At 45.2% G+C, this 26,223-nt stretch overlaps 1 protein-coding gene across 7 annotated transcripts in view; it reads right to left on the bottom strand.

The window, feature by feature from the left end:
* RALGPS1 (Ral GEF with PH domain and SH3 binding motif 1) overlaps positions 1-26,223 on the bottom strand; it is a 227,364-nt gene that overhangs the window by 141,072 nt on the left and 60,069 nt on the right. For all 7 annotated transcript variants that reach the window (XR_003523545.2, XM_027614312.2, XM_027614311.2 and 4 more), the window contains exon 8: positions 11,299-11,425. Coding sequence is in view for 6 of the 7 variants with exons in the window: in XM_027614312.2 (XP_027470113.1) it covers positions 11,299-11,425 (127 nt within the window). In the remaining variant the exon portion in view is untranslated. The remainder of the gene's footprint in view (positions 1-11,298; positions 11,426-26,223) is intronic.

Raw genomic sequence — 26,223 nt, forward strand, 5'->3', positions numbered from 1 at the left:
TTAGAATTCCCTTCTGGAGCCATGTGATGACAGAGGCCAACACCCTCATCATCTCCAAGAGGGAAAAGAATAAGAAACAGCACAAAGCCTCCTTGGAGCCCAGAATGCTGACCAAGCCCCAGACAAGTGTGCGGGCACGGATTTCTGTCAGCCTCCTCTCCAGCGGGACCCAACAGCGAGGCAGCCCTTCTTCATTGCTCAGGACAGCGTGGGGCCGTGCTGGGGACACAGGAGAGAGAGTAAGGACAGACGTAGCTGTTCAGGACACAGAGGTGGGAGCAGAGGGTGGCCGAGCAGTTGGGTGGGAGGCCAGCAGGCCTGGCTGCCTGACCTCGGGTGCAGGAGAGCCCAGGGAGCAGCTTCTCTGCCAAGAGCACAAAGGATTGGCGGGTAGAGAAATGTGTATTAAAACAAAATGCCACCTTTCACCCGACATTTTCTCATAAATAAAAAGGGGCCAGTAGGACCTAGTGCTGATGAGAGTGGAGCCGACAGGCATGCTCGCACTCTCGGCCAAGTGGAACTGCCACCTTTCAGAGGGCGTTCCCGCAGGAGCTACAGGAGAGAAGTCACAGATAGTCCATCCAGCAATTCCTCTTCTCGCACTCAGTGTTCCGGAAATACTCCACAGGTGAGTAAAGACACACTGGTAAAGATGTTCTCCACCACACTTTCAGTCGGCGGGACAGCACAGAAGCCACCTGCCTGCCCGTCAGTCGGTACACAGCTGAATGAACCAGCACGCGCCCAGGCCCAACTCAGCGAACCACGCAAGTGCCTGCCACGAGTGCCACGGAGCCACTGGACAGAGGAAGAAGTTCTATATGTGCCGCCACCAAACAACATTTGTGACTCTTTACACGGAACAAAATGTAAGGTGCAAAACAAAATGAATAAAATGTCCCCATCTTGGTTAAAAAAGCACAATATTATTTGCATCCTTCCCCCCCAACATACACACATGCACATACATTAGCATATGAGGATTAAAATGTCTGGACGCAAACACACCAACTGTTAATTGTGGTTGCTTCTGGGGGGTAGGCAAGGAAGAACGGGATTTTCACTTCTTACTTCACAGACTTCTTTTTAGTGTGAGTTTTACAACAAACAACATGTTACTTTTATCATCTAAAAAGTTTCTAAGGGAATGAGTGGGCACTGAAGGCCCCTCCCCAGCACAGCTTTCTGGGTGGCCACACAGAATGGACGTCTTCCAGTTTCCTGAGCAGCCATTCCTGGACCTCTGAAAGTCCACACACATTATCCTCTAAAGCCCAACACACACTTGAGTATGGAACTACAGCCTTTCTGAGGGTAACTTTCTAGGCCCTTCTCAGGCACCCTTCTTCCTTACAGAACTGCAAGAATTCATTAGCTCTCAGAGTGGCAACCACCCCCTCTTGTCCTACAGGATTTCCTCCCCTCAAAATTAGCTTCTGAGACAGACCTAGCACTTCCTGCTGCTCTAGAGATCAATCTTACAGTCTTTTGTGTGCTCATTTTACAGTTGGGGTAACAAAGTAATAAATGTGGGGTAGTGATCAAGGTTGTGAGACGTGTTAGTTATCCATTGCTATGTGACAGATTTCCCCCAAAATTTAGTAGCTTACTTATGTATTATTACTTCACAGCTTCCCTGGGTCAGGAAGTTGAGGATATCTCAGCTGGGTGCCTGGCTCAAGAAGTCTCAAGTTCTCAGTCAAGCCATGGGCTGAGGTTGTGGTCTTATCTGAAGATTCCACTGAGGTGGTTTCTGTTTCCAAACTCACATGGTGGCTGGCAGGCCTCAGTCCCTTGAGGGGGGGACTGACAAACACAAGGCAGCTGGATTCCCCCAGAATCCAAAAGACAGAACGAGATCCAAGAGACAGAGTGAGAGAGCGCAAGCCCCTCACACTGAAGGCACAGTCTTTTAATAATCTGATCTCAGAATGGATGTCCCATTATTTCTGTCATATTCTACTTGTTAGGAACAAGTGAGTATGTTCTGCCCATGCTCAAGGGGAAGGGATTAAATAAGGACAGGAATATTGGGGGTCAGAGAGCACCGGGGCCATCTTACAAGCTATCAACCACTCAGAATCTTTCAGATTCTTGGTGTCAATTGTATTAACTCTCCCTTCAAACCAGCAAGGAGACGTACAAGGCACCAGGTTAGTCCTGAGGATGGAGAAACTCACTAGACCTTCCCCCACCCCCAACCTCTGTCCTACTTAGGGCTCGCTGACCAGGGGCGGGGGTGGCCCTCAGTCCCCCATCGCAAGCCTCCACTCCACACAGGAGGGTCTCCAGAGACATTCTTTCTCAGTCCACTGTCCGGCTTTCCTCAGAGGGTGAAGGCCTTTTACAGGGAAATGCAGCACATTCTGAGGTTTCTGGCCTGGCACTGGGTCAGACTGGGTTAGGCACCGCTCACTGTTAGGAAGTGGCACCGCAAAGTGGTGAGACCTTTAACATGAGTCCTGTTTGGCTTCTGCAGCTGTGAAATGTTAAAAATAGTGCCTCCCTCAGAGGAAGGAGCATTGGGAGGATTGAATGAGATAATTCTGATCAAGTGCTCAGTGCAGTGCCGGTCACATGGGAGAGAATAACCAAGGAGTTGTCATTATTACTACTGTGAGATTCTGATTAGAAATCTGGACACGAAAGGTCAAACCAAAGCAGTCATCCTGATGAGTACACGGATTCTTATCTGAAAACACACTTTCTCTTGCACAAAGTGGGTTATGCTCTTACTTCCTTTTGGGGATCAGACACAACTTCTTGATGCAGAGAAATGCAGACTGCAAGTCCCCCCTGTGTCCCAGAAGGGACAAAGGTGACAAGGTGCTCAGCTCTGGGCAGCAGAGCAAATGTCTCCCCTACATGCTTTCCTCCTGCACTGTTTCTCACCAAGGAGATAGGGGCACTAGACAGAGGGTGCGTGAGTTAAGGCTGGGTGGAGACCCAGCCAGAGCATGAGATGTTGAGTTGCACTTGGTATCCGCCTCGCATATGATATTGGCTAAGTCATATGTCAAATTTATCACTCACAAAATGGGGGTTTTAGTACATCCCCTGGCTTTTTGTAAAAATGGAACACGACTGTGAAGTCCCAGAGAAATGTGAATTTTAAGGTAACAAATCTTCAGACTATAAAAGTAAATCTCTCCCTTCCAGAAGAGAATTTTGCCTTTAAGACAATATGCAGCTGTCCATTCTGCAAAATAATGGAAAAGGTTTTCCTTCATTTGGGATGGTAGTTGTCTTTGCGATTCTTCTGTTGACTAAGAAGCATGTCTGAGATGGGTCAGAGGGCAGCTTTTCCCTGCCTGCTGGGCCTCAGAGAGGATGGATGCCTCAATATGAGGAAGGGGTAACTTGATCAAAGGCTCTGCTTGGCTAGGAAAGGGAGGGCAACAGGTCGGCCCTGAAGCATGTGGCCATCAGGCAAAGAGGAGAAAGGGCATGGCCTAGGAGCTCCAGGAGGAGGCATTCCAGAATGCAAGCTTAAACTTTTCTTTGTGGCACTGACATCCCCTGATCCATCCTAAACTGTAGTTCCCTAGGGGAGGAAGGAGGAGGCTGGCTCCACATAGGTCCAGCTGCAAGGACTAGGTAGGAAAGGCAGAGATGCTGGGAGGAGGGATCAGAGATTTGGAGCAGACAGCCAGCTGAGGCACCATGCAACCACCAGGATGGATCTGTGGAACAAGTGAGTATTCCTTGGGGATCCTTAGAAACACGTGGGGCGGAGAACTGAAAACAAAAAAGTCTGGATTTCCTGCATGTGGAATGGAAATTTTTCAGTTGGGCATTAAAGGAAAGGATTATCCTTAATGCTGGCGAACCTGGGGACAGCTGGATAACAATGTGGTCACCCCAAACTGTGAGCCAGTGGACTTGGTCCTGGGGTGGTGGTGGCCACTCTGATCCATGTTCTGGGAGCAGAAGTACTACTAGCATCGGACAGTCCAATCCCACCTGCCTTCTGTGGGTAGATGGAGAGAACACTGGGCTTGCCCTTTCACCTCTGCTATAAGTAGGCCACAGCTCAAATGCACATGTTGATTCTCAAAGTCAAAGCACAGAGAAATGCCATTTGTCTCCATCAGGTGTAAGGGATGTGCTGACAACTGTTTTATGTCTTTCCAAGGCTCTGCTCTAAAGTGAACTGTTTCTGGGGGCGCCTGGGTGGCTCAGTCCGTTAAGCACCCGGCTCTTGATTTTGGCTCAGGTCACAATCTCACGGTCCTGGGATCAAGCTCCACATCAGGCTCCACGTTCAGCACATGCTCTGCTTAAGATCTCCCTCTGCCCTTCCTCCCCCTCCTTGCACGTGTACATGCTCTCTCTCTCTCTCAAAAATAAAAATAAGAAATAAAATAAAATGAACTGTGTTTAAAAGGCTTTCTTTCCCTCCCCCTCTAGCCATTTCTGAACTACAGTGATGCAGCATGGGCTTCTGCATGGTCCCCAACCTGGTCTTCCCTCCTCCAGCCTGATCTCCTTGAAGCTACTCACATGCTGCAGGCAAGGCGGCATGTGTTAAATGCAAGTCCAATCTGGCCATGCCCTTGCTTCAAGCCCTCCATGGCTCCCTACTGCTCTTAGGGGGAATCGGGGCCTCAACTCCCCACTCACAGTCTCTGGGCCCCAGGCGATCTCACCCCTCCCTTCCACTCCAGCTGCTTCTCACAATACCTTCCCCCTCGTTCTCTACTCTCCAGCCAGTTTTTCCAACAAACATGTTTTTCCCTACTTCGGGGCTCTTGCACAAGCTGTTGTCTTTGTCTGGCATGCTCACCTCCCACCTCTTCATCCAGCTTATTCATCCTTCAGGGCTTTGCTCCAGAAAACCCTCCCTGGTCCCCAGACTGGGTCAGGGCCCCTTTATCTGCTCCTTTGCCTTTCCCTTCATAATGCTCAGCTTACTTTTAGTTTCTTGTTCACTGCTAGTGATCCGATCTGGACTGTGAGCTCCACCAGAGCAGAAAGGGTGTCTGTCTTGCCCATCACCTAACAAGAGTGCCCACCCATCATTCGATGGCAGGCTCTGAGAACACACCATCTTGCAGAGGGCTGGCACATGCTGCCCTCAGGCTCAGAGTGTGAGCCCCTCACTCACCTTGCTGTTCTGGGGGCTTTTGGGCATCAGCGTAAACATTTCTTTTTTGAAAATCCTTTTAGGTCTGTTTCTTCTATACTCAGAAATAAGCTGCCTTTATTTTAAACCTCAGAGTCCATAGTTGATAATAAAGGCTTACTTAATCTATGGCAGGGTTTGCTTGTCTGAAGGAATGCCTCAGGTTCTAGAAATTTCCTTCATATATCAAGTCTGGGTAAATTTACCAAGAATGTCTAAATGTTTTCTTACGATTCAGAACTGTCAGAATGCCTAATTTTTTTCTTCCTTGAGAGATCATGATTTTCCACACTGCCTATGGTTACTTTTAGAATCAGCTCTAAACCTTTTAAAATCCATTACATTCTTAATTTTATGTAGCTATTTCCTGGAGGGAATTATAGGTAGTGAAAACCAAACACCCTCTAAGTCAATAAAGCTGTTTGGAAATAAATGGTGGAACCATTCTTTACAGTTCTTGCCTGCTTTTATTATCACTGCAATCTGAATTGGGTATGACCAAGGAGTTACCATCAGATCAATTTAAGCTGCAAATAATTGACCTATTTCCCACCACTATTTTTACGCTTTGAAGTAACTGGGAAGAAACTTTTTCAGACAGTCTTATTTTTAAAATGAAGTAAGTTTTTCCCTCAGTGTTTTTTAAATTATGTTTCACGAGAAACAGTGCGCCAAAGTGCGGCCAACTGGCCCTAAAATTTGCATGCAAAGGAGCTGGACGACACATGTACACGGTTATTAACACCGGCTAGTGTTATGTGAGGGCACCTCTACAGGGAGTGAGGCACACACAAGTGAAAAGTCCTGAACAGTCCCAGGAAACCAGTCAGCATAAAACCTTTCACAGATACTTGAGAGAACCGTTACAAAAATAAACCCGATTCTTGCCATTAGAGGCAAGTATCTGCTGGAGCAGCATCCAAGGTCTCTAGCAACAGAGGCAACAAAGCAGCAGGAAATATCAGAAACTGACCTGAAGTCTCTCCCAGAGAATAACTCCCTCTCCCTGAGGGAAAGACCTACAGTGAGGACTTTGCCAAGGGAAAAAGAAATGGTTTCAGACGTTTTTTCCTATATTGTACTTTCCAGGAATTATGTAACTATTCCTCCTTCGATAAACAAATCCAGCCCTGGGACAGGTTGGGTTTCCCAGAGGAAGCAGTACTGAAACTACAACCTGGATGTGGGGAGGGTCTGTCCATGGTGATCAGATGGGCAGGTAGGGCCCCAGCTGCCCTCAGGATGATGGGCCCACTAAGCCTCAGAATGGGATCTTGCTTCCTTCTTTTTAACGAAACTGTGGCACCCCCCTGGTAAACCCTCACACAGTCCTGAGAACAGAAAGCATGTTGGCATCCCCTCCTGTTCTCTCCCTCTTGCTGGGGTATGTCAAGAGTTGTTCTGTATGAGTGTGAGAAATGCAGCCCAATTGGCTGAGGGGGGACAGAAATTGCCATCAGGCTGCAAGCACAGAGCAGGGCAGCTAAGCGGGGCTCTTGGAGGTAGAAGCAGGAGCGCTGAGCCACACCAGGGCCTAAACAGAGCCTCTCCGCTACCTAATTCCAGGAAGAGGCTGCTGAGATGAGGCCATCAAGGACAAGGAGGGCCACGGCTCTAGAAACTCGGGGCTGGCCCAGGCTATGTGTCCACTGCAAGTGCAGACCACGAGAGCCATCGGGTAATGGACGAGGGCCCTCTGGCCAGTGGCCTGAGGAGATGACTCAGACACGTGGTCTGATTACAAGGGACAGGGTTCAGAAAGGGGAGACAGTATTGGTCTGCTTTGCCCTCAGAAGCCCAACACAGCACCGCCTTGAGGTCCAAGAACAGAGAATGTCACAAGAAAGAGTCAACACAATTCATCCGACTTCATATAGTGTCTGATGGAGGCCACCCACAAGTTATAAATGGCAGAGAACACACAGGTGCCAACTGCAAGGGAGGAATAGGAAAATAATAACCAGCAGAGTGGAGGCGGGCATCAGGAGAAGGCAGTGTCAAGAGCTTAGGGCTTATGGCCAGACCATGTGGGCCAAGTCCTGGCTCTGCCACTCTCTAGTTATGTGACCCTAGGCAACCTCTCAGCGCCTGCTTATTCACTGGGCCATTGTGAGTATTCATTGAGATAATGCATTACAATGCCTAGCAAAGTGCCAGGCATAGAGAAAGCAGACAATAAATGGCAGCTCTCATGATCATTCTTAGGAACAGAGAAGAGGTCATCCCTAACAATCTGGGAGCACCTCTGCTAGTTGAACCACTGGGCATGCAGTAGGCAACCCTCGCCCTAATATTATCTAATTTCATCCCTCAGTTGATTAGCCTCGGGCAAAGTGGGAATGGGTTTGTGAGCTATGCGTATCAACATGCCCTCCCACTGTAATCTGAGGTAGTGATCTGCATGTCAAGCAGAAAGACACTGTAGAAGCCATAGAGAAGAACAAGAATAAGAAAGCATAAAAAAGAAACCATAGAATGATGTTCGATTCAATAATATGGCACAAGGCTAAAAGTATGTGCAATCATAAGATGGCATAAGGCTAAAAGTATGTGGAAGAGTACTCCCCTACTAAAAGGCAAGATCTCTCATATTGGGTCCAACTAATTGCAGTTTTCAAGGATCACACTTAAAGCAATCTAAAATATTCAAACCCAAAATATAGTCAAAGGTTTATAAAATGAATGCAAATGAGAAATAGAACAGATTTCACAGAAATAATATCAGACAAAGAAGTAATGCAATTAACAAACAGAATCAAGATCATTTTGTATGGGACACTTCACCATAAATTTACAATTATTATAAACTTTTTTTTTAAGATTTTATTTATTTATTTGACAGAGAGACAGTGAGAGAGGGAACACAAGCAGGGGGAGTGGGAGAAGGAGAAGCAGGCTCCCCGCCGAGCAGGGAGCCCGATGCGGGGCTCGATCCCAGGACCCTGGGATCACGACCTGAGCCAAAGGCAGACGCTTAATGATTGAGCCACCCAGGCGCCCCATACAATTGTTACAAACTTCTATATACTAAATAATGTAAGGCAGAAGCTATGCAAGGGGAGTCCAACATATATTTCTGTCCTTGATAGACTAAGCTGTCACAAATTAATCATTTAAATATTCTAATGCAATTATAAGAGTAATTTGAGAGATTTCACCTTCTTTTCCAGCACCCATGAAACATTTACAAAAAATGATCTTACGTTAAACCACAAAACAAATGTTAAACTTTTTTTTAAACCTAGAAAGCATATATGCCACATATCCTAAACCCATGTAAAAAAATTAGAGAGAAGACTATGTTTTTAAAAACCAAAGCTGTTCATAGCACCGTGATGTGTGAGAGCCAAAAAGTGAAACAATTCAAATGTCCATCAAATAAATAAATAAAATATGGGGTTTCCACACAATGGAATGTTATCTGACAATGCAAAGGAATGGAGCGATTATGCTCTAACATGGATGAGCCTCAGGCACGTGACAGTAAAGGGGAAAGAGCCAGTCATAAAAGACCACATACTGTGCAATTAAATTTCTATGAAATGTCCAGAATAAGCAAATTTATGGAGACAGAAAGTAGACTGGCGGTTGCCAAGGGCTGGGGGTGAGAACAGAAGAGAGCTGGCCAGAAGGAAAAGGGAGTGACCGCTAATGGGTGCGGGGTTTGTCTTTGGGATGATAAAAATGTTGCAAAATTGTGTTGATGGCTGCACAGCTCTGTGAATAGACGGAGAACCACCGAACTGGACACTCTAAATGGATGGGACGTAAATTCTATCTCCATAAAGCCATTTGAAAACAAGAAGAAAATTAAAGCCCTTAAAAATTAAAAAAAACACTACCTTAACTATTATGTGGATAAAAGAAAAACTGAAACTATAATCACAGAACATTTAAAGAATATCACTGAGAGGGGCGCCCGGGTGGCTCAGTCATTAAGCGTCTGCCTTTGGCTCAGGTCGTGATCCCAGGGTCCTGGGATCGAGCCCGCGTCGGGCTCCCTGCTCGGCGGGAAGCCTGCTTCTCCCTCTCCCACTCCCCCTGCTTGTGTTCCCTCTCTCGCTGTGTGTCTCTCTCTGTCAAATAAATAAATAAAATCTTTTAAAAAAAAAAAAAGAATACCACTGAGAACACTGTATCACAAAACATGTAGCAGCCATCAAGGCAAAATGTACGCCCTTAACTGTTTTCCAAATTAAAGTGGAGAGAGTAGTATTTATACAAATGAGCCAATAATACAACCAAAGTAGTTAACAGAAATAACAAAACAATTGTAAGGAAAACAGGAGAGATGAACTATAAAAGACAAAAGCAGAAAGTCCATATTTCATCAAATACAGGACATCATTCTAAAACACACTGTTATGTATAACTACGAAAAATTGCTGCCAATTAAACAATGTCACAATGCTTTGTCTGCCATCAATTGAAAGATGCATCCTAACTTCAGAAGTGCTAAAATGTGGAGACAAAAAGCAGATCTTAGGATGACAGAATATAGCAAACTAGAAAGCAGAAGGACAATGTGACTGATAAATACAAAGTCTAATTCTCTGGGAAGACCAACACACATATCTCTGACAAAGCAAATGAAAAAAAGAAAGACAAAACAAAAATGCAAACTGTCAGGAATGCAAAGCAAATACAAACATCCCTACATAGGAGGCAAAAATTTATAGGATAATATTAAATAAAACTATGGTCAAAGAAAACTAAATGAGGAAAAGAACTCTATGCAAATAATTCTGTAAACTTGGGTCAAGTGGACAATTTTCTATGAAAATTAAATTTCCCAAAATGACTTTAAAAGAATTTGAAAACAGGGGCGGCCTGGGTGGCTCAGTCAGGTAAGGGTCCGACTCTTGATTTCGGCTCAGGTCATGATCTCAGGTTCATGGGACTGAGCCCCACACTGGGTTCCACGCTGGGCATGGAACCTCCTTAAGAGTCTCCCTCTTCCTCTGCCCTACCCCCCACTCGTGTTCTCGCTCTCAAAAAAAAAAAAAAAAAGGAATTAGAAAACAATGTTCATGGAAGATATCTGTAAGTTGTCAAAAATGTACCTCCAAGAAATTAACACTAGATCTCTGAAAATATTAGGGAGCCACTTCTATAAAATCTTAATTTTCCTTATTATTAGTGTTATTTTTAGGTCATAAAAAGACAGAAATATTTTTCATAAAATTAGCATTACCATGAAACCTAAACCATAAGAAGTATTTTTCACCTATCAAATTGGCAAAGGAAAAAAAATGAGAGAGAGAAAGGAAAAGAAAAAAACCCACACAGACGAAAATACACAGTATTTGTTCGCATGGGAAATATAGATCATTTTAACCCCTTGCAATGAAAATGTAAGTTGCTACAGCCTCTATGGAGAGCGTTTTGAAAACATACCTAAAAAAGCAAAAATCTGCATATGTTTTGCCCCAATAATGACACTAAGAATTTATTGTAAGGTAATAATCATAACTATATGCAAGAGGTTTTTGCAATAAGGATGTTCACTGCAACATTTTAATAACAAAAATGTAGAATCAACCTAAATGTCAATGTTAGCAAATTCAAGTTTGGCAAATCCATGCAATGGGATTGAGACATAGTATAGAAATGTAGGTAATAACAATAAATTTCACTATAAACATGGATTTTTATATGCACCCAAACAAATGAAAGGATATGATGCAAAACACTGATTATATCTACGTGGGGAGACAAATGATATTGATTTTCTTCCCCTAATCCCTTTCAATGAACATGTTATTTTCTGATCAGAAAAATCAATAATCACTACAATTTTGTTGGTATAAATCTTATAAAATATATTAATAATGCCCAGAGATCCAGAACAGAGGAGTTTGGCCCTGAGTTCCCCTAATTCAAGAGGATGTGGATGAACCTTGTGACCCTTCTGAGCTGTAGGCTGGGGAGGCTTGTGATTCACAGGTTACTTATATAAGAAGCACAATATCCCTTGTTTCAAGGAGCTCAGCAAGGTTCCCATCCTTGGGAAGTACTGAAGGCCTGTTCCAATCTGAGGAGCTAACCAATTACCTCTTTATCCATGGCCCATGCTGCTTCTGGAAATTTCTCAACTAGAAACTGTAAAAACATCTCATTTGGCACTGAGCAGGTTTCTTAATAAATAATAAGCCAATTCAGACTCCTACCTAGATAGGGAATACTGGGAACCATCTTCAGGCTTCGGATATATTCCCGGGTCCGCTTGTAATTATCTTCTTTAGACATCAGGTAGTCCAATTTCTCAAAGGTGGTCTTGTCTTTTCGATTCAAAAGCTGAAGTGACAAGAAAATATAGAGTATGAGAGAGAAGAGAAATAAACCAGAAGAAACTTAAAAAAAAAAAAAAAAGGCTAATAACTGTGCACAAAGACTGAGGGAAATGTCCTAAATGACACATCTGGGGCGTACCAAGTCCTGGGTACAACTGAAGATTTTAAGAGGCTGTTACATGCAGAGATGAAGTTTCATGGCCTCGATTTTGTCATTTTTCACAGAATCTCACACTTGGAAGATATCCTCCAAAGCTACCTAGTCCACAATTCGAAATGATGCCACGACACCCTGCACCTGCCTCCATGGGTGCACAGACCCTGCAACAGCAGGGGGCTCACAGAGCAGGCCCATTCCAGATGCAAGGTCCCCGAGAGTTTCTGCACCACTACGTCAGGTCTCTCCCTGGCTCCATGGCTTCTTGCTTTTTCCTCAACATCTTCACCACTGTCGAAGGCCCCAGGAAATTTGACACGGTCCACTCGTGTGTGTTGTGCCCACAGCCAGGCTGCCTCTCCCATCTAGGCTATCCCAGATTCCCTGCAGTTGATGGCCATGCCATATTTATAGTGGGTACAGTATTTTAATCCAAAGAAGCCAAGCTTCTTTTCCAAATGCAGTCATCCTCGGGGTGATTTAGTTAAGCAAAGAGAGGATGAGCATATACCCACAGCCACAGGTACATAAAGACCCTTTATGACTGAGATCTCCGGTATGTAAAGGTTGGTCACCAGGGAAGGGATGGTCATTGTGCATAAGGAGCCTTCTTGGAAGGAAGAAATAGAAATCTGAACTCCTGGTTTTCCAGACTCATGTTGTGGTTGTCCTGCAAGTCCCAAGCTAAGACCCAGTGCCAGGAAATGGCGAGAAGTCTCCTTAAATAAAATGGCTTTGAGGAAAGGAGTCTAGGCTGGGAGACCTGGTTTCACAAGAGGATTTGGGGGAGGGTCACTCAGAGAGGGCTGGCTTTGGCACAGCATGTGGCTGATGATGGGAGCTCCCCCAAGTTTAGCTTTCAGAACCCAGTGCCTCCAGGATTTGAGATCAATGGCTGAGCCCAGCAGGACATACAGGGCATCTCTGGTCAAGCCTGGTTTTGGGCCCCTGATGGTTGGTGCAAGGATGTGGGCCTGCGGCCCTGCCATGTCCATCAGACTCAGTAGGCCAGTGTTCAATTGCCCCATCATGCAGCACAGAGTAGTGGAACGGTCACTGTCCAGCACCAGGAGAAGCAGACCTTTTGTACTCAAGTAACCCCTTTTGGGTTTAGTACAAATATAGTGCAGTTCCTAGGACCTGGGTCTGCAAATCCCAAACTCAGGCCACGCCTGGTGCCTCAGAGAGCCCAAACTGCTCTGGGAAGGCCCTGCCCACTTCCTTGATCCTTGCCCTCCAGAGTCACAGAGGATGCAGCCATACGACAGCGCAGCTAAGCAGTGACAGCTTAAGGACTTCAGGGAAGAGAGGCAAAAGAATTAGCTGAAAAAAAGGTCCCAGTGCTGAGGAAGTTGGAGAATAAATAGCAAGCTTTTTTTACCCCACTGAGAAATTCAGGACATATGAAAGTAGAGATGCTACACAGATGCTAGGGACAACGGTTTCTTAACTGGCTTGTGAATCTGAAGCTGCTACTCAGTATGACATGAACAAATGCACAGGAAATAACACGATCTCCCATTTGCTTTTTGTACACCATAATGTACACCTCATCTGATCTTTACAAAGCCCAGTGACAAAGACAGAGCCAGAACCAGCAGGTTCGACATCACAGAGATGAAGTGACCTGTCTGAGAATCCTTGGGGAATGTGACTCAATAGAGGAGAGGGACGTATATTACAGCAACGCGGTAAGCAAACAGAGACCAAGAATCCAGACAAATAAATAAATTATGGGCAAGGGAAGTGTCAAGGAAAGCTCTACATAGAAAGGAGCATTTGAAATGAACATTTAAGGGTGAGAAATTCACTACAGAACAACATACACCCAGATCAGAACCAGATACTCTAGCTGTGAACTGCCCCCTTGTAAAGCTGAGCAGACTTCTGACTCTGTTGGCCGGGAGGCCATTTCTTTACTAAATGCAACCTAGAACCCCACTGAATTCTTTGGCAATCACCCATGTTCATGCAGCAAACAAATTCCTGTTATCCTCACACACTACAGCTGAGCCATGCTGCCATCCAATGCTTCCACCACTGGTCTCTGGACCGAGCTGGGGGACTGCCCATGTCCCCTGCCATGTCCAGCCTCCCTGCCTAGCCTGTCAAGTGCCTCTATGCACGGTACCCCAGAGGTGATCAGCCTGTCATCTGTGTCCTGGATACGCACAGATGGATTTGACCAGGCCAATATGAGGTTGTTCCTGAAAATCACCCTGTACATTTACTTCAAACCAATAATTGGGGTTCGTTAGCAGAGTGAGACAACCAAAGGCAGCCACATTTGTGTGCTTCCTAAATTTAAAACGATGCTCCTCCAGGTCATACCTCCCTCTGTTAACCTTGCCTCTACACACATACTTCCTACCAACCCCCTCACAACCCCTCACCACCCCCGCCAACCACGCACATTCACATACACATCCAGAAGGGCTGGATCTGGTTAACTTCACTCATCTGTTCCATTCTGTGCCCACAAATGAAATTCAGGATGGCATCAGATTTCTGAGGAGTAATGCACAGGATGCCAGAAGACTCAGAACATTTATTTCCCATACATGTATTTGAAAACTACTTGAAAACTTCCTCTAGCAAAATAAAGGAATAAACCAAAAGATATGGGACATAGGAAACAGTGGATCCAATCCAGGAGTAGTAAATGGAGGCTCTGGGATGACAGATGAACAACAGGCCTTCAGAATGACTGGTTCACATAGTATCAGCCCTGGAAAAGATGTCTCCAGAGAAAGAGAAGTCTCAGTAGGAAACCTGATAGGATAGCACGTTTGTCTGGGGAGGAAATGGATCTATTTATTACACACAGTAAAAAATTAAATTAAAATAAAATAATTTTAAGATTTTATAAATTATGTAAAAGTCTCATAACATACTATAAAACACATGTTTATTATATATAAAATAATCTAAAAATTATATATTTATCATATATATACATATGTGTATATATATAACTTTTGACTTCCCAAAAACTTAACTACTAACATCCTATTGATGACCAGAATACAGACAATGTAAACAGTCAATTAACACATATTTTGTATGTTATATGTATCATATACTATATTCTTACAATAAAGCTAAAGAAAATGTTATTAAGAAAATCATAAGGAAGGGGCGCCTGGGTGGCTCAGTTGGTTAAGCGACTGCCTTCGGCTCAGGTCATGATCCTGGAGTCCCGGGATCGAGTCCCGCATCGGGCTCCCTGCTCAGCGGGAAGTCTGCTTCTCCCTCTGACCCTCTTCCCTTTCATGCTCTCTATCTCTCATTCTCTCTCTCTCTAATAAATAAATAAAATCTTGAAAAAAAAAAAAAAAGAAAATCATAAGGAAGAGCAAATACATAAATAGCACTGTACCGTATTTATCGAAAAAATTCTGTAAGTGGACACACGCAGTTCAAATCCAGGTTGTTCAAGAATCAACTGTATTATATAAAAATCTGGTACAATATTCGTAATAATATTTTATACATATGTGTATGTGTGTATGTACCTACCAGATATACCATCTATCTACCAGATAGTAAACATATATCAAATAACATTATATATTTCACTATTATAAATTAGATATACTATAATACTATAATATATATACTACATTTTAATATTATACTATAATTATATACCACTATAATACTATATTATGTAACATTATATATTTTAGCTGGTAGGTAGATGGTAGTTAGAGTAAGAATTTTTTAAGGGAATTAGAAATTCCAGGGAAACAAAAAGGTATTCCAGGAAGGACATGTTATTCATAGTTTACTACTTGACTATACAAAGAACTATATTTACACATTTCTACTAACTAAAACACTGAATACTCCTTTAACAAAGTGATTTAACTATAGCAACATGAGTGTTTTGTTTTGTTATTCTAAGTAGGTTCCATGTCCAGTGTGGAGCCCAACTCAGGGCCTGAACTCACGACCCTGAGATGGATCTGAGCTGCGATCAAGAGTCAGATGCTTAACCGACGGAGCCACCCAGGTGCCCCAGTAATATGAGGGTTTTTGAAGAAAGAGAAAAGGTAGTTCAGGAAAACTAAACCAACATCCATCGTACAAAGAAGTCACCAACTATTATCTAAGGTGAATGGTTCAAGAAATTGTAGCAAAAGCACATGGGTGGAAATGTGACAGAAACTACCAGAAGAAACCACTGAAGAACCGGAAGTGGTTGCCTCTGGGGAACTGGGTATGGAGGATGGATCAATGAGTCTTAGTTGTTTCACTAAGCCTTTCTGTACTTAGTGATTTTTAAAATTAATGTGCATGTATTATGTTGAAAAAATTCTTTTAAGACTTAATTTTTTAAACATAGGGTTCATTTATTCAAAAAATAACAGCATTTATTCATGCATGTTTTAAACTTTTATTACAACTAGAGCCATAAACTCACATGAACTGAAGGTCCTTGAGATTTCAGACCTTAATGGAAGCCTCAGGAAGGAGCCAACAAAACTACATACAAGAAAATAAATTACTTGCCTGCATGAGTCAGACAGATACTGAAAGCTTTCATGCTCAGGAAAAGAGGTAAGAAAATAAGATCAAGGGGCGCCTGGGTGGCTCAGTCGGTTGGGTGCCTGCTTTTAGCACAGGTCATGATCCCAGGGTCCTGGAATCAAGCCCCACAGTGGACTCCCTGCTCAGCAGAGAGCCTGCTTCTCCCTCTCCCTCTGCTGCTCCCCCTGCTTTGCGCGCTCTCTCTCTCACTCTCTTTCTCAAATAAATAAAATCCTTAAAAAAGAGAGAAGAAGATAAGATCAAGGAAGAGTTCACTTAATACAATAGGAAACTTCACTCTGGCACAGCTGAAGCCGTGAGGCTCTCTGAGATTTCCCCCACAATATTTATAATGACTGGGGTTAATTGTGCAATTACATGTGTCTCCCTCAGCAAATAGTGAATTCCATGAAGGCAGCAACCATGCTGGTTGTGTTCCCGCCACTATTTCCTCAATCTGGTATGGTTCTTGACACAGAAAGCACACTGCCTAAATATTTGGTGAATAAAAGAGTGGAAAAACTAACAATGATAACTTAAAAATCCAAATCCTTGGAAAATTCTGAAAACTCCAATAACTCTTGGGTAAAAGAAAAAAATAAAAGCCAGGATTATGGACGATTTACAAACCACAATGAGAAACCATACGTTAAGCTATGTGATGAGGCCAAAACTGTACTGAGAGGAAAATGCATGGTTTTAAACTCTTTTTAAATTAAACAAGTAAGATTATAGATGAACTAAACATTCAACTCAAGAAGCTAGAAAAATGGGTGGGGGGTAAGTAAGGGAAATCGATTAGTAGATAAAATTAGAAATTGATATGTTACAAAACAAAACTAAATGCCGAACCTATAGAAACAATAACTAGACCCGAGAACTACTTTTTATATCAACAAACTAGGTAAACCCTCTCTACAAACAGGGCAAAAAGCAAAAATACAGAACATTAGGATTGAGAAAGAGTCTGTGACCACTGATGCAAAGTACACTAAAATTACAAAGTAAAAATCAAGCCGCAGGATACTGATACTACGTAATTTCCATGATACCCAGTGTCAGCCACACGGGGTAAACGGGACTCATAAACCACGGGGTCAAAAGCCAGGAAGATCACAAATCTTGGTCAAATAGGCTGCTTTTGGAAATTTCCCTTATCACACACACTCTGAGAAGCTACATGTGGCACCTGTATTGGACTAATGATGAAAACTTCCCTCATCTGGTAAATAGCTCAAATCTGGAAGCTGTCTCCATGGAGCGAAAAAGAAAAAGTCCCTCCAAATCTTCTTTATGAGGACACTGGTATCTTGTTCCCTCGCCTTGAGAGAATAACTTTTCTTGATACGTGGAAATGCTTTCCAACAGAATAACATTTCTTGATACGTGAAAATGCTTTTCAACAAAGAGCCTGTTGCTCCAAATATGTTAAAACTGGCTCAAAATTCTATTTCAATTCCAGTGTCTACTGCTGGTATGGAAAGAATTTTTAGTTCTGTGGACGATCTATGGACCAATGGATTGAGCAGACTGAGTGTGGAATGAGTGAGGAGTAAAACAAGGGCACTTAGAAGAAGTCATTTTTACCTCTTTTGATACAAACCATCAGTTTCTGAGAAATAAATAAGCTACAAAGTCGTGTATCTAACGTAAACTACTTGCAATGGAGCCTGTCATAAGTAAGATAAGGGAAGCTTGTGACTTGGAAACTTCGTAGGTGTCCGGGATAGCTGTCTGTCCCCGTTTGTCTTTGACCTAAGGCCTTCTGAAACTCTGTACAGATAGAAGTTAACTTATGGAAAGTGTAGTCATGTCCACAGAAAGGCAAATTACGTTTCAAGAAATGCCACTGATTATCACGCTGGGAATACTAGTTTCACAGTCATTTAAAAAATTATTTTGGCATTCTGGAGTACCTGGGTGGCTCAGTCGGTTAAGCATCTGCCTTCAGCTCAGGTCACGATCTCAGGGTCCTGGGATCGAGTTCCGCACTGGGCTCCCTGCTCGGCAGGGAGTCTGCTTCTCCCTCTCCCTCTGCCTGCCACTCCCCCTGCTTGTGCGCTCTCTCTCTCCCTCAAATAAATAAATAAAATCTTTAAAAAAAATTATTTTGGCATTCCTTATGTAACTATGAAAGTACAGTACTCTGGATTATCTTTTGATAGTATCTTACTGGTTGTAATATTTTACTGGTTCTCTCACTAATTAAGGACTTAAAATCTTTGGCAAGTTTTCATTTTATATCTATATGAGTCATGAGTTCACCTTTTAAAAATATCATCCTTTAGGGCGCCTGGGTGGCTCAGTTGGTTAAGCGACTGCCTTCATTCAGCTCAGGTCATGATCCTGGAGTTCCAGGATCGAGTCCCACATTGGGCTCCCTGCTCGGCAGGGAGTCTGCTTCTCCCTCTGACCCTCTTCCCTCTCGTGCTCTCTATCTCTCATTCTCTCTCTCTCAAATAAATAAATAAAATCTTTAAAAAAAAAATAAAAAAATAAAAATATCATCCTTTAACAGTTTACATGCACACACACATATATACATACATTTGCATGCATACATACATAATCTATAATCTTATAGGATAATTTTTACCATGTGTTTCCAATAATTTTGCTAAATTTTAAAAATTCTGCTCATAGTAACCCAGGGAGACATTCTCACAAAGCTACCAAAGTAGAGCCAGAAGGTTGAGACTTGTCCCCAAACGGAAGCTTGCCAAGGACCCATCCTATCTCCAGAGTTGGTCTGAGCAGGTGAGGAGTCAGGCATCAAATGTGTGTCCCCATTTGTCCAACCTGGTTGAAAAATGAAAAAGGCTAGCTAAGACAGGGAGGGTAAGAAACAATATGAGAGGGCTCTGGAGAGAACAGACTCCATTATGGGGAGGAGGACCTTCAGGAAGAGGTAGTTAGAGAAACAAATCTCTAAGGATTTCAACCAGTAAAGACAGGGCTGGAGAGGCCCTCAAAGCCAAAAAAAAAAAAAAAAAAAAAAGTACAAACAGTGGCCTGGAGGTAGGAACACACAGGGATGCTCAAGGGAGTAGCAGTTTGGCAGAAATGTTGCTTTGGACAAGACTGGAAAGGTAGTGCACTCCTATGTCTACTGTGCAGCACTATTCACAATAGCCAAGATATGGAAGCAACCTAAAAGTCCATCAACAGACAAATGGATAAGGACAATGAGGTATTTATATACAATGGACTATTATACAGCCATAAAAAAGGATGGGGTTGTGCCATCTGTGACATCATGGGTGGACCTACAGGGTGTTATGCCAAGTGAAATAAGTCAGACTGAGACAGACAAGTGCTATATGATTTGGCTCAGAAACCAAATGAAAAAACATTTAAGAAACAAAAAGCAGGAGCAAACCTGTAAATCCAGAGAACAAATTAATGGTTGCCAGAGGCAAAGGGGTTGGGGGGATGGGCAAAATGGGTGAAGGGGAGTGGGAGATACAAGAGTTCGGTTGTGGAATGAATAAGTCATGGGAATAAAAGGCACAGCAGGAGGAATATAGTCAGTGATACTCTAACAGTGTTGTGTGGTGACAGATGGTGGCTACACCTGTGAGCACAGCATAATGTATAAACTCGTGAGTCACTGTGTTGTACACCCGAAACTAATGTAACATTGTGTGTCCACTACACTCAAAAAAATTAATAACAATTTCAAAAAGACTGGAAAGGTTGTAGAGAGATGGAAACTTGCCACTTGGCAAAGTATGTTTTTAGCGTTGCCATTTGGAAACCACAGACATATGATGACCATTTTGGCTACTCGTTCTACTCTTCCCATACATCCACTTGACTTGCAAACAGGGCACCAATCACAATAGTTAAGCATGAACAGCAAATACTAATCAAAGGGGGAAAGAATGAACTGACTGTGGCCATGTGTGAACAGGGAATCCCTCTGGCCAGCTCTTGCATCTCTCCCGCACATGGCTTGGGCCACTGAGTGGCTATGTTGCTGGTGGTGGCAGATGCTCCACTGGCCACAGCGGAAAGGTTATGGTTTGTTTTTTGAGGTCAGGAAGTAGGTGTGAAGTAGGTATGAAACCTTTCAGTATTTGCTGCCATTGCAAAATGTCTCTACTGTGTCCTCTACGCTCTGCAGTACGTTCACTACCTGTGAGCATTCATTAAGCACCACACTCTCAAATATAAGTTTCCCCCTAAAACACCCATCGAGACATACCAATCCTCTTATCCCAGCTCTGCATCTCCCCTGACTCTCAGGGACTGCTCGAGTCCAGGGTTAGAAATCCAAATGATGGTTAAAAATTGGCTGACATTATATGCATTATTATAAAACTGGGGATGGTGAGTGAATGTTCAAATGGCAGGTTAAAAAGAACAGCATCAAAAGGATTATATCAGAACTTCCCGCTTTGGAAGAGTAGGGGGCACAGAGCCCCCAACCAAGCAAAGAGTATGAAAAACCAAGTGAAGACACTGGAGCTCTTCAGGGCGATCACCCCAGCAGTGGTGTGAGGAAGGGCCCGGGAGATCAGCAGCAAGGAGAGCAGCCCAAAAACAGTGATGACCTCAGGTCAGAGATAACCAGGCCTGGCTCATTCGAGAACAGTCAAAACTAATGCTAACAACAATAACAGCTGCAGCTAATACTCACCCAACACACTTCCTGATGTGCCAGACACAGTCCTCAACATTTTTTCATATATTTACTCATTTAATCCTCACCATAGAGGCAGGTCCGAGGCTAAGCCCGGGTATCTGATTCAAGAGCCTATGTTCTTAATCTCCATGGGACACTGCCCCTCACTGCTTGGCCTGGGGTCCCCACACCAATTCAGGTCTTGTGTACTCAGACCCCATAGCTGCCTGAGGTACAGGCTGGGGTGACAGTTCCCCCCCATAGGTGACTTTTTTTACTCATGCTTTCATGGGGCTCCCCCAGGCTGGACAGAGATGTTCTGATGGGTGACACTTGAGGGTTCTCAGGTTCCTATGGGTAGCTGAGTTCCAGCCCCCCATGTGCACGAGGCCTGCAACCTGGACCTTCCTCCCATGCACTCAGGAGAACCCCAGAGCAGCCGCAAAGCCAATACACAGTGGCTTCTCAACTGTGCTCACAGTGCTGACTCTGAGAGCATGCTTTATTTCCAGCACATGGTGACTTCCCTTTCTTGGCTTCTGGTTCAGCTTTGCATCTTGGTTTTTAATTTGGTTGTATTTTATCCAGCATTTATTTGTGTTTGTGTGTTTGGAGCAGGCAATCAGGAGGGAGGGGCTTATTCCCCAACAGCTCTGTCTACCATATTGCCTCAAAGTCCAAAACACAATCTGCTAAGAGAGTCTTCTGGCACTCACGATCACTTCCTGGAAACCAAAGCTTGATTTCAAACGTGCCAAGCGTGAGCTGTCAAAGGAACATGCAAGCAGAGGGCTGTGTGGAGCAGGCGTGGGAACAAGGGTCTAGGGCTGCAGAAGGAGGCTGAGCGTGAGCTGCAGAGATTGCCTCCACTGGGCTCTGAAGTGATGGTGAAGCTCTCCGTGCCGTCGGGTCCCCGAGGGATAGGAAGCAGATGAGAGGGCGGGAATTGGGGTCAGAGCCCCACAGAACACTTACATCCAGTGGGCGAGAGGAACAAAAGCAGTCAGGGAGGAACCAGTTGTCAGAACAGCCAGAAGAGGACTAAGCCAAGGAAAGGAGATTTTTCAAGAAGGGGGTAATGAAGTATCCAATGTTGTGGCAATGAAAGGAAGGTGAGGGTGACAATGTCGGCAGAGTTCATGACTGGGACCTTCTGAGAAGCAGTGCAGTCACGGCTATGGGCAAGGACAGGGGAACGAGTAATTGGAGACACAAACGTTGGTTTCCCCTGCCCTCCAACTCCTCACCCCCTCACCCATCTTGCCTCCCACCTGAGCCCTGGCTCAGGAAAACCTGAAAGAGACAGCCCATGCCTACCACCACCTTCTCAACAACATCAGAGGAGGGCCCCTGGGGCACTACATCAGACACGGGGAGCAGAGGTATTGCCTGAATAAAAGACTCGAAAGTCCGAAATATGTGAACGCCACACATCTGCCTTCTCAGGACCTTTGCAAAGTGGCTGTTCTCCAAACTGCAGAGCTTGATGACCCTGTGTCCCCAGGTGTCTGGAGAGGTTCCGTTTCCAGGTCCCCACCCTGCAGACCAGGCCACCTGGCCCACTGGCTAGGATTTCCCCTTGCTGCTGCGGATGAGTCAAACTGCCTGGATCAATTCAGTAGGAAAGAGCAAATCATGATAGGAACATGCAGAGAGCCAGCAGAGCTGTGTGCATGCGCGTGCGTGCGCGCGCGTGTGTGTGTGTGTGTGTGTGAAGCACATGACTATAATTACTGTAAAGAGTGACTCACCCAAACTCCAGGAATTCCATACCCGCAGGTCACTCATAAGTAAGTCAGCCTCCTCCTGGGACCACCCTGACCAGAGAAAAGGCTTCACCATCATCCTAGCTGCTCAGGCCCCAAACCTAGAGAACCTCTTCATTCCTTTCTTTTCCTCCTCTCCAACATCCCACCACACAAATCTGCCAGGTCTGCCTTCAGGATGCCTCCCTTATCAGTCTCTTCCTCTCCTGTGTACTGCCACCTCCCCACCCCAACCAACACCACCGCACTGGACGCTGTCTGACCTTCTGACCAGGCCCCATTTCCCATCCTGGCCCCCTGCACTCCCTGCCCAGTTTGTTTTCCACACAGTAGCAAGAGTAATTTAAAAAACAAAAAATGAAAAGCAGCTGTAAGCCAGATCATGTCCGGCTCTGTGCACTTGAAACAGAACCTAACTCCTGTCCTGGGCTGTAAGCCCGTCACAACGGGCCCGCTGCCCACCCACGGCATCTTGCATCAATCTCCTCCTGGCCCACAGTGCCCCTGCCACACTGGCTCTGAGTTTCTTGATGGCACCAAGTTTCTTCCCACTGTGGGTCTTTGCACTGCCTGTACCCTCGTCCCGGCACAGCCGGCTCCCCATGTCACTCGGGCCTCAACTTAGCGCAGTCTTCCTTCTCAGAAAGGCCTTCCAGGATGCCCCATGCTCCAGCAGACCCCAGCCCTCCTCTCTCACACCCTCCTGTCTTGGTCTCCTGTGTCACTCCCATTCCCACAGGACAGTTCTTCGCTCACTGCTTCACACACTCAACAAACGTTTATCCATCACTTCTTATACCAGCAAGACGAGACACGTGTTTATCCTCCCTCAATAATGTGTCTGTCTCCTCTGAACAACACAAAAGCCCATAAAGATGGGGCCCTTGACCGTAGCCTGAAGGTCTGGCACGGAGGGAGCATTCGGTAAATATTTGATTTGTAGAATGAATAAGAGCCGCACGGTAGGGCGTACTCAGGAAACCAGAATTGACCGATTCTGTCTTGCGCACGTCGCATGGCCTTGAGGCAGCCAGTACTCCTAAGAGGCCCCAGTGCAGGGATGAATCAGACCCCGCCTGTGTTTTTCCAGGCCAGCAGAAGGTGACTCCCTCCCTGTTTGCACATAAGCCAGCATTTACTAGGGCCTACTGTGTGGGACCTGTGCTCAGTGTCAGTCTCCAACCCATCCCAAGTCACTCAGTTGCTGGCACCCTCCAGGCAGCCATGGACAGGTCAACGGGCTGCCCTGCCCTACAGCTAATGACCAACTGGCCCTCGCTGGAGGTCATCCATCGTGAAACCAAGTGGCAGGTCTCTGACACACCCATAACTCCCTTCTGTCCAGGTTTCCCAGATATCCAGGGTTTCAGTGCCACCCCAGGGAGAGCACTTGGGGAGCTAGTCACAGCCTATCCCTGAGGGTCCGAGTGCCAGCCTCACTGCCCAATGTGTGTGCCTCTTTCTCCTTTGCCCTATGCCCAGCCTGACTCCAACATCAGGCGGCATCACCAACAAGCCATCCAGTACTGTGGCCGAGAACACAGACTGTGCACGCCAGGAGAACAAGACTGCGTCACACCAGCTCCGGCACTCGCCAGCCCTGGGATCGTCGTCAGGCCACCACACCTCTTGGAGCCTCAGTTTCCTTCTCTAAAAAATGAAGACTCTAGGGGCACCTGGGTGGTACGGTCAGTTAAAGTGTCCAACTCTTGGTTTCGGCTCATGTCGATCTCAGGGTCACGAGACAGAGCCCCACGTCAGGCTCTGCATTCAGCACAGAGTCGGCTTGGGTTTCTCTCTCACTCTCCCTCTGCCCTCCCCACCTCCTCCTCTCTCTTTAAAATAAATAATTTTTTTAAATGAAGACTATAAAAGCACTGACCCTCTGGGCTGCTACAGCAGTGTCTCCTATGCTCCTGCTCCTCCCAGCTCTGTGGGCCCATGAGGTCTCCCCAATACCAGGTCAAGGGAGAAGTGGGGGGAGGGGAACAGCTCTTTTTTGGCAATACTTCTGTGGCTAACCTCATTGCCAGAAATGGTAGCAAATGAAGGAAAAGATTCAGCACAATAGACATATACAATGCAAACAACAAGCATATACTCAGCTGGGCACCAGGGATACAAAGAAAAATCAGACCTCATCATGAAAGAAGGCAGTCGAAGGGAGAGGCAGACCTGTCGACAAAACCACAGAGCAGATATGCTGTGTGCTTGTAACAACAGGTGTGGAGAGAGTATCAGGAAGGGATGCAGCCGCCAATTCCACTGGGCTGGGGTGATTTGGATGAAGGTGAAAAAGGATGACTCGGGCCCCCTCCATTTCCCAAATGCTCTGTGCCAACCACTGTCCTAGGGCCAACGAGACAGGTGAATGAGAGGTGGCTTGCAAGACCCCCTTTCTGCCCTCACCAACTATACAGCTTCTGCAGGTCATGGAGAGTCACCACATTGCTGACAGTGAGGTTTGTGCACGCCGAGATTCATAATTCATCTCTCTGAGTCCGCACATAGCTCCCAGTAGCCCAGGAAAAAATAACAGCATCTAAATAATGGAAAATTCCTTTGAAAAAGACTCTCTAGGCAACTTTTGAAAAAGGATGGACTCAGGGACTCACAGGCCTGGCAACAACAGGAGAGACCAGTGACTTCCAAACTTGCTTTCGACCTCCCAAGCCACTGCTGACCTGAAATCCACCCAGGAGCCCAGTACATCAAACCGATGTAAACAGAGCTGCTCTGGTGGAAACAGTGCCAAGGTGTCTCCTTGGCACCTTCCTCCTCTTCCCCATCCCCTGGTGGCCATCAAGGCAGCTCCACGGAACCCTTGGGGCTCCACGAAGCACTGACACAAAACCACTCATCTAGGCCAACCTCTGAGTAGATAGAGGGAAACAGAAGTCCCACAGAAGTCATGCTCTGAACAGCGGCTGAACACAAACCCAGTTTCTGACTCTAGGCTAAGACGTCTCGCTCCACTTTGCTAGGGCTAAGGGTCTACGGAAAATAGCAATTTAAAAAAACAAGGCTCATTTCTGATCACCTACAACATAATCTCTAAGTGTTTTAAAGGTCCCTGAATTAGCCAAGTATGAAACTGAGCCCAGCCCCGCAGACTGGCAGAAAGAAGTTTGGAAATGAGTTGCAGAAGCACAGCTGACAATTCCATATAGTTTCCTTCAGTTCCATGGGACATAAACAGGTCTTGAAAGGTTTGGGCTGTGTGGCCGTGGGAGACCCTGGACCAGGCGGGCCAGGAGGTGAATGCTAATGAGCTATGGAAATAGCAATTACTTCCCCCATGTCAGGCACTGTGCCAAGCTAAGGAGGATAAAGAGGTCTGAGATATTTTTAAAGTATTTTTACAACAGAAAAACTTTCCTACAGCCTCAATTATATAACTATCAGACTCCACCTCTGAGCTGAAATTATCCATGGCCTTCAGGAATAAAAACAAAACAAAACCCCACTTCTCTCTACATGAGGACCACAGGTTTCTCCAGAGAGACTTGTAGCTATAGGGCAGCTGCGAACCCAGGGCAGCTGCGAACCATCAGCCCAGAGACCTTCCCAAGGGCAGTTCGGAGCCTGTCAGAGAAGAATGCCAGCCAAGTGGAGGGCAGAAGTCATGTCACTGACCCAGCCACCACATGTGACGTTATGGGTCCAGGAAGGTCCACTTGAGGGGGCTCTGGCCCCAACCATGTTGCCATCTTCACAAC

The sequence above is a fragment of the Zalophus californianus genome, chromosome 13 (genome assembly GCF_009762305.2).
Source record: "Zalophus californianus isolate mZalCal1 chromosome 13, mZalCal1.pri.v2, whole genome shotgun sequence".
Classification (NCBI taxonomy): domain Eukaryota; kingdom Metazoa; phylum Chordata; class Mammalia; order Carnivora; family Otariidae; genus Zalophus; species Zalophus californianus.